The sequence below is a fragment of the Mauremys mutica genome, chromosome 1, assembly GCF_020497125.1.
Source record: "Mauremys mutica isolate MM-2020 ecotype Southern chromosome 1, ASM2049712v1, whole genome shotgun sequence".
In the NCBI taxonomy this organism is placed as follows: domain Eukaryota; kingdom Metazoa; phylum Chordata; order Testudines; family Geoemydidae; genus Mauremys; species Mauremys mutica.
In genome coordinates, this window is record NC_059072.1 from 134,998,726 (window position 1) to 135,012,887 (window position 14,162).

The following is a 14,162-nucleotide window of genomic DNA, read 5'->3' on the forward strand; positions in this document are numbered from 1 at the left end:
CAAGATTTCAGTCTTGTCTCTTTATAGATAGGGACAATAATCCCAAAGTGATCGTGTACCGTACATTCTGTGCTAATTATGTTGCTAAAATACCCAATACCTGTTATGAATCTATCCATACAGAGACACAAACAAGAAAATTACTTTGTTTCCCATTCTTGTCCAACAAGATTAATGACCACATTGCTGTGTTCCACGGCTCTTCGGGTAGAGTTTTTGTCTCTAGAGTCCCATTCCTGTAACCATAACACCAAATAGGAAGGATATGAGATAATGTCCAAACAGGTGTAATCAAAGGAAGTTCTTTCACATAACTTCCATAAACAATTTAAACAGATGGAACTCTGTGGCTTACTTCACAAATGATAACCACTGGCTTCCTAGCATAAATCAAAAGCAATACTATTGCTAAAGTCAACGCCAAAAGACTCACCAAGAACAGAATTTGCCCCAGGTCACCCATGGGTCGAAGATACATGAGGTCATACTGATCGCAGCGATGGGGTATGATTATCTGGGATCCAATACGCCCTAAAATGTTCAAACCAGTATTTCTTGATTTAAATCAAACTATTATATAAATATTAAAGGAAATGCTGCTGTTAAAGTACAATAATTTCTTTTTAACTGCATAAAATAAAAACTCAATAGATGAGCTCAAATAACTGGATTCCACAGATAACTTTTGTGATCAGACTAATAATGACTTTCGCGCATCTGAGGATCTAGAGGTATTGTACAAATAAGTTACATTTCTCAATAGCCTATTTTAAGAATTCTTATACCAGTTATGGATGCCACATGGATCAAACACTGTAACTTTATAATAAGTTGACTTCTGTAAACTGCCTGCAAAAGAAAAATTCCACGTAATAATATGCCACATACATGTGTGTGTATTACAGTGATATGACTGACTAGCACAAAAAAGTGCATTACATCTAAGGAGATTTATGATTTGCATTGTGATTAATATAATTTTTTAAAAGTTGGGGGAAATTGCAAATATTATTTGACATTTCAAATTATAAAGAACAACTTTAAAGGGTCAGATCAAAATTCTAATTAAAAAATACTGCTGCAAAAATGTTTTTATTATGCAACTAAACACAAGGTCTCATCACTATTTATTTAAGAGAATTTATTCTTAAGAAACATTATTAATGTTGAAAACTTAAGAACTGACCAGAAGCTTCACCTAAACCTAGAACTGGATTTTATGAGTTCAAACAAAAGGTAATTCCCCCTTCAACCACTATCCCCATTACTTTAAAATGTGTTCAGATTCTTCTGAACTCCCTGGATCAAAACCAGAAATCTTGTAAAAATAGGCCAGTTTTCATTTCTTGGGACTACAACTTTAGACAAACATTAGGAATGTACCATAGAGAACAATCCCACACTGGGTCAATTTCTAACCTCCAATACTCAGGAGATTTCGTGCCCAACTTTGTAGACTAAAAAGATGTGGATAGTTTAGACAAACATCTGAACTGCTGAATGTTATTCTCAGGAAACATTACCCAGGCGGTTGACAACATATCGTCCCAGAAATCCTGTGGCCCCAAAGACAGTTGCCACAATGCCGCTAACAGAGGAACGTCCGCTTCTTCCATGGGGGATCACAGTATAATGTACATGGCGATGATGCTGCAGTACAGGAGATACTGAGGCAGGAATGCCAGAGCCTAAAATACACAATCAAAAGGAGAGAGCATGTGAAGCCACTGCAAGAGTTGTTATTTTCACTCCACAGATAAAGTTGAAGTTAGCTTTCCAATAAAACCCTGATTTTTAAACCACCTCCTTTTATTTCCCTCCAAAGAAACCAGTCTCCCCTGAAATTTCCCATACTACATACTAGGGTAGGATACAAGTTTGGAAAAGTCAAAAAAAGAGTAAATTTGGGTACAGGATCAGAGTGAGAGAGGGTTGTGGGGGAATTACAAAGGCGTAATATAAACACCACAGCAAGATAGACTGGGAAAGGGGTTAACTAGAAGATCATTAAAGCACTGAGGGTATGGCTACACTGGCGATTTGCAGCGCTGGAAAGCCTCCACCAGCGCTGCAATTAGTAAGTGGCCACACCTGCAGGGCACTTCCAGCGCTGCAACTCCCTGGCTGCAGCGCTGGCCGTACACCTCACTCGGCATGGGGAATAAGGATTCCAGCGCTGGTGCTGCAGCGCTGGTCATCAAGTGTGGCCACACACCAGTGCTGTGATTGGCCTCCAGGGTATAAGGATGTATCCCAGAATGCCTGTTCAGCCACTCTGCTCATCAGGTCAGACTCTACTGCCCTGGCCTCAGGTGACCCGCCCTTTAAATGCCCCGGGAATTTTAAAAATCCCCTTCCTGTTTGCTCAGCCAGGTATGGAATGCAATCAGTGAATCTTTACAGGTGACCATGCCTCCACGTGGCAAACGAGCTCCAGCATGGAGCAATGGCGAGCTGATGGACCTCATCAGTGTTTGGGGGGAGGAATCTGTGCAGGCACAGCTGCGCTCTAGCCGTAAGAATTATGATACCTTTGCCCAGGTATCAAGAGCCATGCTGGAAAGGGGCCATGAGCATGACACGTTGCAGTGCAGGGTTAAAGTAAAGGGGCTGCGGAGTGCCTATTGCAAAGCACGTGAGGGGAACCGCAGATCCGGCGCTGCCCCCACGACCTGCCGGTTTTACAAGGAGCTGGATGCGATTTATGGGGGTGACCCCTCTGTAAATCCAAGGACCACGATGGACAGTTCAGAGCCGGTAGAGGAGGGGGAGGGGGAGAGGGAGGGAGACAGTGAGGCTACTGTGGTGGGGGAAGACACCCCGGAGTCCCAGGAGGCATGCAGTCAGGAGCTCTTCTCAAGCCAGGAGGAAGCTAGCCAGTCGCAGCCCCTGGGGCTTGGTGCAGAAGAATCACAGGAGCAGGTCCCAGGTAAGCAGCTTTTATTGCAATGCAAAGGTTTTGGGAGAGGAGGGGGGGTGGTATGGCTGCATGCCTGCATGCCTAGACATGGAATATCCCATTGATGTGGTCTATCACGTTGCGGTAATTTGCCTCTGTAATCTCTTCAAAAGTTTCTGCAAGAGCATAGGCAATTCGCGTGACCAAGTTTAAAGGGAGAGCCAGTGTGGTCCCTGTCCCAGTCAGGCTAACGCGTCCGCGCCACTGTTCCAGGAGGGGTGGGGGAACCATGGCTGAACACAGGCAAGCTGCATAGGGGCCAGGGCGGAATCCGCATTGTTGTAGGAGACCCTCCCTTGCTTCTTTGGTAACCCGCAGCAGGGAGATATCTTCAAGTATTAACTCCTGTGGGAAATGGAGGGAGTGTTTCAGTGCTGCTTTCCCCAAGTGCTGCTTGCTGCCTGCCTTTAACAAAACCCAAAAACAGGCACTGTACCCATGAAGCAAAAAGCACCCCTGCCCAAGCAAACCGCGGCAGGAACCCCAGGGTTAATTCCAGAGGGACATGGCAGTGCTGCTTTCCCCAAGTGCTGCTTGCTGCCTGCCTTTAACAAAGCCCAAAAACAGGCTCTGTACCCATGAAGCAAAAAGCACCCTGCCCAAGCAAACCGCGGCAGGAACCCCAGGGTTAATTCCAGAGGGACATGGCAGTGCTACTTTCCCCAAGTGCTGCTTGCTGCCTGCCTTTAACAAAGCCCAAAACCAGGCACTGTACCCTAACTTACCATTTCTGGGAGGCTGTGAATTCTCTAGCTGTGTTTGAAATGTCAGAGGAATGCTACAGTGTGAGACTTGAAACTAACTTCAGATTATACACAATGCAGGCTCTATTAAAATGTATCATTTGCTGATTTTTTACAGTGTCCTTGACTAGTCCTGGTCCGGTGTTATCAGTGACTGAAAGAAAGCTTCAGAACCTGAGAAGGAAGCCTAACAAAAGCAAAGAAGATTTGGTGAAGGCAGTTATGAACCAGTGTGCAAAAGAGAATAAAACTGTGCAGGAATGGAGAGAAAAGATGCAGCACTGGAAGGAAACGGAAAGCAGGAGAAAGGCGTTGACGCTGAAGAAAACCACGAGGCAGCTTATAAACCTCATGGCGCGCCAAACAGACTGTATGCAGTCACTGGTAGCAATGCAGACAGAGCACTACCGTGCCAAACCCCCACCCTCCCAAACCTCTTTCCCCTATGCACCAATGTCAGCTCCAAGTCCCGTTCCCCAGCATCCAGGTTCTTACCTACACCATCACCAGCTGCCCCCGACACCTGTACAGTCACCTATGAGCCCAGAGAACTACGACCCTTACCCTCTGCACTCAACCCCCATCACCATGCAACAGTACAATCCTGAGGTGCACAACAGCACTCCTGGCAGTACATATGCAAAACTATGAATGTACAGTTCAACAACCAACCCCCCTGCCCGTTTATTTGTTTTTTTTAAATAAATGATTTCTTTGATTATGAAACAGTTTTTATTATTGCATAAAGTGAAAGATAACAAACCCCAAGGAAAACACAGGTAACAAACAGCAAGGAAAACACAGGCACTTAAAAGCACTGTAACCAGTGCACGTCACTCCTGGTCAAGGCAAAAAACATTACTGTTGGCTTTCAGCCTCAAATTCCTCCCTCAAGGCATCCCTAATCCTTGTTGCCCTGTGGTGGGCATCTCTAGTAGCCCTGCTGTCTGGCTGTGCAAATTCAGCCTCCAGGACTTGCACCTCGTTGGTCCATGCCTGGCTGAATGTTTCACCCTTCCCTTCACAAATATTATGGAGGGTACAGCATGCGGATATAACCGCAGGGTTGCTGCTTTCCCCCAAGTCTAGCTTCCCATAAAGCGCCCGCAAGCGCCCCTTTAAACGGCCGAAAGCACACTCCACAGTCATTCGGCACCGGCTCAGCCTGTAGTTGAAACGGTCCTGGCTCCTGTCCAGCTTCCCTGTATAGGGTTTCATGAGCCAAGGCATTAATGGCTAAGCGGGGTCCCCAAGGATCACAATGAGCATTTCAACGTCCCCTACTGTGATCTTTCGGTCTGGGAAAAATGTCCCTTCCTGCATCTTCCTGAACAGGCCACTGTTCCGAAAGATGCGTGCATCATGCACTTTTCCAAGCCAGCCTGTGTAAATGTCAATGAAATGCCCACGGTGATCCACAAGCGCCTGGAGAACCATAGAGAAATACCCCTTGCGATTAATGTACTCGTAGGCTAGGTGGGGTGGTGCCAGAATAGGAATGTGTGTCCCATCTATTGCCCCTCCACAGTTAGGGAAACCCATTTCTGCAAAGCCATCCACAATGTCCTGCACGTTCCCCACAGCCACGGTTCTCCTTAGCAGGATGCGATTAATGGCCCTGCAAACTTGCATCAAAACGATTCCCACGGTCGACTTTCCCACTCCAAACTGGTTCCCGACCGATCGGTAGCTGTCTGGAGCTGCCAGCTTCCAGATTGCAATAGCCACATGCTTCTCCACCGTCAGGGCAGCTCTCAATCTCGTGTCCTTGCGCCGCAGGGTGGGGGCGAGCTCAGCACACAGTCCCATGAAAGTGGCTTTTCTCATACGAAAGTTCTGCAGCCACTGCTCGTCATCCCAGACTTCCATGACAATGTGATCCCACCACTCACTGCTTGTTTCACGAGCCCAAAAGCGGCGTTCCACGGTGCTGAGCATTTCCGTTACCGCCACAAGCAATTTCATGTCACCCGCATTAGGTAAATCCAGATCATCGTCGGACTCCTCACTGTCACTTTGGAGCTGAAGGAATAGCTCAACTGCCAAACGTGATGTGCTGGCGACAGTCATCAGCAAAGTCCTCAGCAGCTCAGGCTCCATTTCACACAGAAAGCGTGCTGCACTCACAATGGCTAGAAACGTGGACGGGGAAACTGTACTGCTGGGAAGTGAAGCGATGCACCACGGGGCGTTGGAACAGGAAGCGGAATGACCCACACACTTCCTTCCCCTTCCCACAATACTCAGCGGCAAAACGGCGCCAAAACAGGACGAGGTGCTCTGTGGGATAGCTGCCCACAATGCACCTCTCGGTACAGCGCTGCAAATTCTGCAAATGTGGCCACACTGCAGCGCTGGTAGCTGTCAGTGTGGCCACACTGCAGCGCTGGCCCTGCACAGCTGGACGACCAGCGCTGCAAACTACCAGCGCTGCAACTCGTCAGTGTAGCCATACCCTGATACAGACAAACACAAGGCAGCTCCTGTAGGGACCCTGAGGAAAGGAAATGTTCTTCTTCCTCAATCCAGGCAACAAGAGAAAACTGATCACTTTGCTATACTGTTTATAAGACACTTTTAATTTAAGGTCTTTTTGCTCCTGTCTATTGTTGCAATGAATAAAGCCAAGTCCGTCAGTCTGTTCCCGTGGAGCGCCCCCAGCGGGGGTTTTCCACATCCTTTTATTATGATGGTTACATAAATCATTCTATTATGCGCATGTGCTAACATAATCCAACTTCTCGCCCCCTCTCCTGATTGGTGCCTTATGCACTGTGTATTCCAGTGGTATGCACCTGGTCGGCGCTTAATCAGTGTGTCTCCTGACCGGAAGTGTGGGGGGGTGGGAACCACTTCAGCCGCTCTAAATCCGGGGGCGGTTTTCCAACCCCCTTAGTGCTTGAGAAGTGTAACATTCCTACATCCCCTCCTTTTCTGTTTTGTCGACCCGTGCCTGGTCCGCATGTTTCATGATTCTATGTGCATACATGACGGCTTGGAATGTAGGCAGGGGTTTGCGCCGACAGGGTGTAAAACACATCCTAATTATATTAGGGATACATTGAGCAAAGCAACAAAAACCAATCAAGCAGGCGATAACAATCAAAGCATATTGCAAAACAGTTCGGTCCCATCCCATGGATGGCAGCCAGAAAGATGTACTCAGCCCGACTAAAAAGGCTGACATTGGCATTACAGTCTGATCTCATGGGGATTAAGCGTCGCCGGCATCGGGTGCGGGTCTCATTAGTTTGGGAGCCAGTCAACATTGACCTTGTGGGGAGTATCAATGTGAGCCTACTTAGGCAGCATTGAGCTTCTGAAATATTGGCTGAAATATAATTAAAGGTCCTCTGACCACACGTAAAAAACCAACCCTCTGGTAACATGATGTGCCCGTAATTGCTGGACACATTTTGAAAGCGCGTACAATTCCATTTTGGGGTACCCACCCACAAACATCCTTTTGGGGGCTTGTGACGTGTGCAATTAACCATCCGTGCACAGGTCAAATTGGCGTGATTGGCTACCCGTGGGGTAAAGAGGGACAAGGCACTCGCGGGTTTCACATAAGTGGCCTGGCCCCATAGGCTCATAGAAGAATATTGAATCTCGGTAACATTTATAAAATTAGACATCCCCGTTGCATGTGCAGCACTGCCCGGCGCCTTACATACTGGGACCAGGCAGGTGCCCAACAGGCCATGCATCTCAGGGGCCTGCTGTAAACAAAAGGAAGATTGATTGCAAGGACCGCAAGTCGAGCCCATATATTATAACGCATGCGGCTATACAATTCGGGTTCGGCCCCAACCAACAACACACAAAAACAACACAACAATATGGTAAAAGAATTAGCAATCAAACAAGCAAAGATAGCAGCAGTAAATTTCTTGGGGGTAGGCTTGGCCTTGTTATTCTCCAGCGTTTGCTGAGCCTGCTGCGCCAGCTGCTTCACCTGCCCCCAGGTAACCTTTGGTGCCGTCTTTGTGGCTCGGCACACTGGAAAGGTCTCGGTTAGGTTCAGATTGAAGTTGGGTATCGGGTTCTTGAGGCTTTGATGCCACGTCATCCTGCCACGGTCGCACATTCTTGGCAGGGACCCACAACGGACCTGTGGGAGTAAGCACAGCGGCATGCCCTCGTCCCCAGGTTATCAATGGAACGGGGCCATACCAGTTAGGGTCCGGGCTCTGCCTATATTTGACAGATGGGCGTGGGAGCGGGGTTTCCGTCTTAAAATGTCATTCAGTGGCTGTAAAATTTTGAAAAATATTTAAAGTATTTAGGGTAAACAGTACTATCGCTAATTAATTTTGCTTGGCGCCCAGGGTTGGCCCATCATCCCCCACTGTTTTATTTTGCTTTTTTTGGTACTCTTTAAGTGTACTATTGGTCCATTCCACAATGGCTTGACCTGTGGAATTATACAGAAAGCCAAAAACGTGATTAATTTGCCACTGCGTGCAAAAATCCGCAAACTTGTAAAAAATGTAGGCGGGGCCGTTATCGGTTTTTATCTGTCGGGGGCGGCCCATAACGGCCACCGCAGCAAGAACATGATTAATTACATGTTTGGCCTATTTGCCCCATTGGGGGGTGGCCCAAATATAATGAAAGTCGGTATCAATGGTAACATGTAAATATTTCCAAGGAGAAAATGGGGGATAAAGCGTGACATCCATTTGCCAAATTTGGTTGGATTGAAGACCGCGGGGATTAACACCCAGTTCGGGGCAATGATAAAGACTTGCACAATGATTACAGGCTTAAACAATACGTTGGGCCTGAATTAGGGGGATCTTAAAATGCTTCACTAGAAATTTAGCATTTTAATGAAAAAATGCATGACTATCAATGGGATCCGAAAAGAACAGAATGAATTAACTGAAAAAGTTTTAAAAAAAAAAAACACTGGCCAGTCAAGGACACCGCTTGCAACTGAAACTTGGCGGACAGCCAAGAAGAAGGGAGGGCTTGGCGAACAGCCAAGAAAAGCTGCAATGAAAACGGCAGGACTCGGCCAGGCAATAGCAAAATATGTTAGCCAAAAAGGGAAGGGCCACCATCTGGGCCCAAGAGTCCCCTTGGTGCAACTGTTTTGGCATATGAGCCCAGATTTGAACATAAATACTTCCCATATAATCACTATCTATTACCCCGGGGACTATCTAAATGCCATATTTCCCGGCATGGAAACAAGGGAGGATTAACCCCATCGTGCCCGGGGGCAGGGGTCCAAAAAATTGGATAAAAACCACCACCACCTCCCCGGGGAAAATAAGCTCCCTATCTTTGAAACAAGGAAAAATTATTAAAAAAACCAATCTTTAAAACCTATTATCATAAGCTAATAATCATATGGGATAAAACTGGGATTTGGGGTTCCACACTGCAGGGGTCCCATGGGTTGAATGCATGCATTAATCGCTCTAAGATCATGGAGCATTCGCCATTTACCAGACTTTTTCTTAATAACAAAAACAGGCGAATTCCAGGGGCTAGTGGATTTTTCCACATGGCCCGCCTGGTATTGTTCCTCACATAAATGACACAATGCAAAAAGCTTCTCCTGGCACAGTGGCCACTATTCCACCCACACAGGGGTACTGGTTAGCCATACAAGGGGAAGGGCAGTAAACTCAGTCATGAATGGTAAAATGTGAACAAAATGAATTAACTGAAAAAGGCTGAAGATAAAACACTGGCCTCAGTCAAAAACACCACTAGCTGCTAAAACTTGGCGAACAACCAAGAGAAAGGGGGGCCTAACTACACCCAAGCAAAAGCGGCAAAACTTGGCCAGGCACTAACAGCACTGGCCTCAGTCATAAATGGTAAGATGTGATCCAAATTTGCTTAACAAGTCTCTTCCCCATAGGGATACAGCAATATCCATAATATAGGGCTTAAGGAGAATCTCCTTTCCCCCTTCTCGCAGAGTTATAGCAATCCATCGGGTGCTTTGTTGAGCAGCCTGCAATCCGCCCACTCCCCAAATAGCTGGCACTTCGGATTTGTCCCAGGTGGACGGCTACTGCCGAGCGGAGATGACTGTAACGTCAGCTCCAGTATCTGCCAGTCCCTCAAGGGGGATACCGATAAGCGAGCTTCCTCATTAATTCCCTCTGGGCATCAGGATCATCTACCTGCCTCTGAATAGCCTCCTGTAGTCTGTTAATAAATTCCACATACGACTCTTGAGGGCTCTGGCGGGTGGCGGTAAAGGACCGGGGGGGTTTCCCCGTCACCGGTACTTTAAACAGGGCCTTTAAAACACAACGCCCCACAACTTGAAGCATTGCGAGAGGGATATTCGCAGCCTGCTCCCGTATGCTGGCAAACGGTCCCGCTTCATACAGCTGCTCGGGAGTATAGGCCTCCCCCGAAGCCCGCCCCTGTTGTAATGCTTCCTGTTGAAATTCACTATCCCGAATAACATACTGCGCGGGGCTTAAAAGCATCCTACAAGGATCCTTCCAATCTTGGGGGAGCATGCTATACCCATTAGCAATCCCTTCTGACATGCCTCGGGTAAAGGTGGATTTCAATCCAGACTCAGTAACCGCTCGTCTCGCCTCTCGGAGAACGGGATAGGGGAGGGCTGTGATCTCCCCTTCAGCCACCCCCTCTGCGTTGCCAGGGCGATGTGTCACTGGGAACGCAGCCAATAACTCCCTTATCTCCTCAGAGCTCAGTCCTCCCTCCGCGTTTTCCCTCTGTAACATTGCCTGAAAAGGGGACAGCCGAAAATTCGGCTGTGAAGAGCCATCCGTACCCGGACATGCATCATGGCATTTGGGTACCGCCTCAGGCGGCTTAGGGGGCAAGATCCGAGGGTAAGGAGGGGGGGCCGAAGGCGCGGGGGCGAGAAGGATAGCCCTGGAAGACGCTCCAACCCTGATTGTTTCCAGAGCCTCTGTACATCGCTGCCAAAGCAGGAGCCACTGCACCGCGGCTCTAGGTTCCGCGTGCAGTGTCGCCCCTATCGTTATCCAATCATCTACCGACAGTGACCTGTGATCCGGGTACCAAGGACATTGGCGATTGATTACAGCAAGTAGCCGTTCTAACTGACCCAGGAAGACTGGCCTGCCAGCCTGTTGTGTAGGAGGTCCATCTTGCAGGAGGTCAGACTAGATGATCATATTGGTCCCTTCTGATCTTGAATTCTATGATTCTATGATCCTGCAGCTCTCTCGCATGAACTTTCTGCTGAGCTGACAGTTTCCCCCCCATACTCACGGAACGAAGCTTTCCAGCGAGGTTCGGTGCACCGAGGGCTATTCCAGCCGGTGAGCAGGGGGAATCACGTCGGGGTCACCAGATGTTGCAATGAATAAAGCCAAGTCCGTCAGTCTGTTCCCGTGGAGCGCCCCCAGTGGGGGTTTTCCACGTCCTTTTATTATGATGGTTACATAAATCATTCTATTATGCGCATGTGCTAACATAATCCAACTTCTCGCCCCCTCTCCTGATTGGTGCCTTATGCACTGTGTATTCCAGTGGTATGCACCTGGTCGGCGCTTAATCTGTGTGTCTCCTGATCGAAAGTGTGGGGGGGTGGGAACCACTTCAGCCGCTCTAAATCCGGGGGCGGTTTTCCAACCCCCTTAGTGCTTGAGAAGTGTAACATTCCTACAGTCTATACAATGGGCCAGGATGAAGAAGTGCTCTGCACAGCTGTATGTGCTATAAGGTGGCGAGATGCAGTATTTTCTTTCCTCCCTCTTCTTTTTCTTTATCTGTAGCTAAAGCCTGTTATTTCTTATTTGTATTACCATAGCACCTAGGAGACCTAATCAAGGCCAAGAACACAACTGTGTTAGGTGCGATATAAACATAAAAAGATGGCCCCTGTCTCAAAGAGATTACAATCTATGTATAAGACATAAAACAACAGATGGATACAGGCAGATAGACAAGGAAGTGCAAGGAAACAATGAGACAACATTGGTCATCATGGTAAGCAATGATATCAGTACACCATCAACCTAACAGCTGTCAAGCTTTTTGCAGGCTTCATGGCAAAGGAGAGTTTTAAGAAGGGATTTGGAGGACAACCATGAAGTTGCTTTGCAGATATTTATGGGAAGTTCCACCCAACCATGAGGGGCAGCATGGGAGAAAGCACAAAGCTGTTTTCACAAGTATAAGAAGCAAAATTAACAAATATAAACTGATTTGCCACTGGGCACAGGGATACATGGTAGGAAATGAGGGGTGGGGCAGGCGTATGGGAAGGGACATGAAGGGAAATGTACTGGGTGGTAATGAACTATGTTACCTGCTCCTGGAATACCTGGGAGAAAGGTGAGTAAGACAGGAGTAGAAGACTAACAGGGCAGAGGAGGCTGGGCGGGCATGGATGTGGACAGGGGAAAGAAGAAACTTTTAACATTAAACTTCAAATGCTTATTTTCTAGATATAAAAACCTCTTCCCTTCCACTGTACTGAAGTAACGATTGTACACCTACCTAGCCAGATCCTGATAGGAAAGCATCCTCCTTGTTTCCCTTGTTTCAAGCAAGTATAACTTCCACACACTTCCTATGGACTTCCTAAAGACTGCAGCACCTTAAGGTCTAACAGTGCAAGACTACCCTCTTGTGGGCCTTACATGCCAATGCAAGTTAAACTATTTTTAAAAAAATGGGAAATTCACAAAATAAAGAATTTGTTAAAGAGTTCAGTTGCAAAGAGTCCAGTTAACACCATCATCAATTATACTTTAACACAAACATTTAACATCTTTTTAAAAACCTAAACATTAGAATCCCTCAAAAATCAACATTTGAGGAATCTGGCAGTTCATCATGACCATCCTTCAACACTCACTATCACCCCACCTGATTTACACCTCTGAGTCTACTTTAAAGTTGCCCCCCAAAATCTACAAAGGTAAAAAAAATTTACTAGGTGATTATAGAATCTCTTTTTCTACTCAAGGGATTCATTTCTATATAGTGTATTACATCCTACATTATTGCTCACTACAGAAAACATTAGCTGTTAGACAATTCAAGGCTGAGGGGGGATATGATGGCTCTTTACAAATATATCAGAGGGATTAATATTAGGGAGGGAGAGGAATTATTTAAGCTTAGTACCAATGCAGACACAAGAACAAATGGATATAAACTGGACACTAGGAAGTTTAGACTTGAAATTACACGAATGTTTCTAACCATTAGAGGAGTGAAGTTCTGGAACAGCCTTCCAAGGGGAGTAGTGGGGGCAAAAGACATATCTGGCTTCAAGACTAAGCTTGATAAGTTTAGGGAGGGGACGGTATGATGGGATAGCCTAATTTTCGCAATTAATCAAATATCAATTGCCAAATTATCAGCAGGTAAGTATGCCCAGTGGTCTGGGATGGGATGTTAGATGGGATGGGATCTGAGTTACTACGGAGAACTCTTTCCTGGCTGCTGGCTGGTGAGTCTTGCCCACATGCTCAGGGTTTTAACTGGTCGCCATATTTGGGGTCGGGAAGGAATTTTCCTACAGGGCAGATTGGCAGAGGCCCTGGAGGTTTTTCGCCTTCCTCTGCAGCATGGGGCATGGGTCACTTGCTGGAGGATTCTCTGCAGCTTGAGGTCTTCAAACCACAATTTGAGGACTTCAATAACTCAGACATAGGTTAGGGGTTTGTTATAGAAGTGGATGGGTAAGAGTCTGTGACCTGCATTGTGCAGGAGGTCAGACTAGATGATCATAATGGTCCCTTCTGACCTTAAAGTCTATGTGTCTAATTCTGCAAAGTCTACACACACACACACCTCCTTATTAATAATAAACCTCATAGCACTAAACATTTATTCATAAAAAAATATTATTCTACTCAACCAATTCATTTCATCTATGAGAATGTACAGAACTCACATAAATTAATATAGGCTAGGACTAAATTCCTATCAATATATAACTTCAACAGTATACCTCCAACAATCTTTTTCCTTTATAGAACAAAGCAAGGAGCAATGTTTAAAGTAGGCTAGGTGATAAAAGTGAAGTAGGTAAATAGTGTGTGATCCAGAATTATGTTGTGGAAGAGAACTGGATGACTAGTTTAACTTCATTTTAAAGTATTCCAACATTTGGGGTGTTCTGAAGCGGTAAATAATTTTTGTAAAGAAAGCAATTGCTTTTGAGTAGTTAGCTGGACTCTTTTGAAAATACACTTTCAACCTTAAATGTTTAAAGTTTTTTTGTGAAAACAGTATATACAATATACACATACAGTATCAGTGCTGCTAGTTGTATTAAAACAGCAGGAGAGTTTCCGTCACAACACATCCTCCCAAAAGCAACATTACCTTAGACTGGTATGAACAGAATTTGAAAAATGTGCATTACTAGACAGGTGATTAAATCTAGTGGCCAGAAGCTAATACGAAAGATGGGGCAAAAGGTTCGCCAACAATATATCAGTAAACATCTGCAAAGCTACCTCATT

At 46.2% G+C, this 14,162-nt stretch overlaps 1 protein-coding gene across 1 annotated transcript in view; it reads right to left on the reverse strand.

Annotated features, from left to right (window-relative positions):
* The window catches only part of NDUFA9 (NADH:ubiquinone oxidoreductase subunit A9), a 35,899-nt gene that overhangs the window by 16,422 nt on the left and 5,315 nt on the right, over positions 1 to 14,162 (reverse strand). The window contains exons 2-4 of the mRNA XM_044996775.1: positions 1,524 to 1,688; positions 434 to 531; positions 145 to 236 (exon numbers count right to left, since the gene is read on the reverse strand). Coding sequence (XP_044852710.1) covers positions 145 to 236; positions 434 to 531; positions 1,524 to 1,688 — 355 coding nt within the window. The remainder of the gene's footprint in view (positions 1 to 144; positions 237 to 433; positions 532 to 1,523; positions 1,689 to 14,162) is intronic.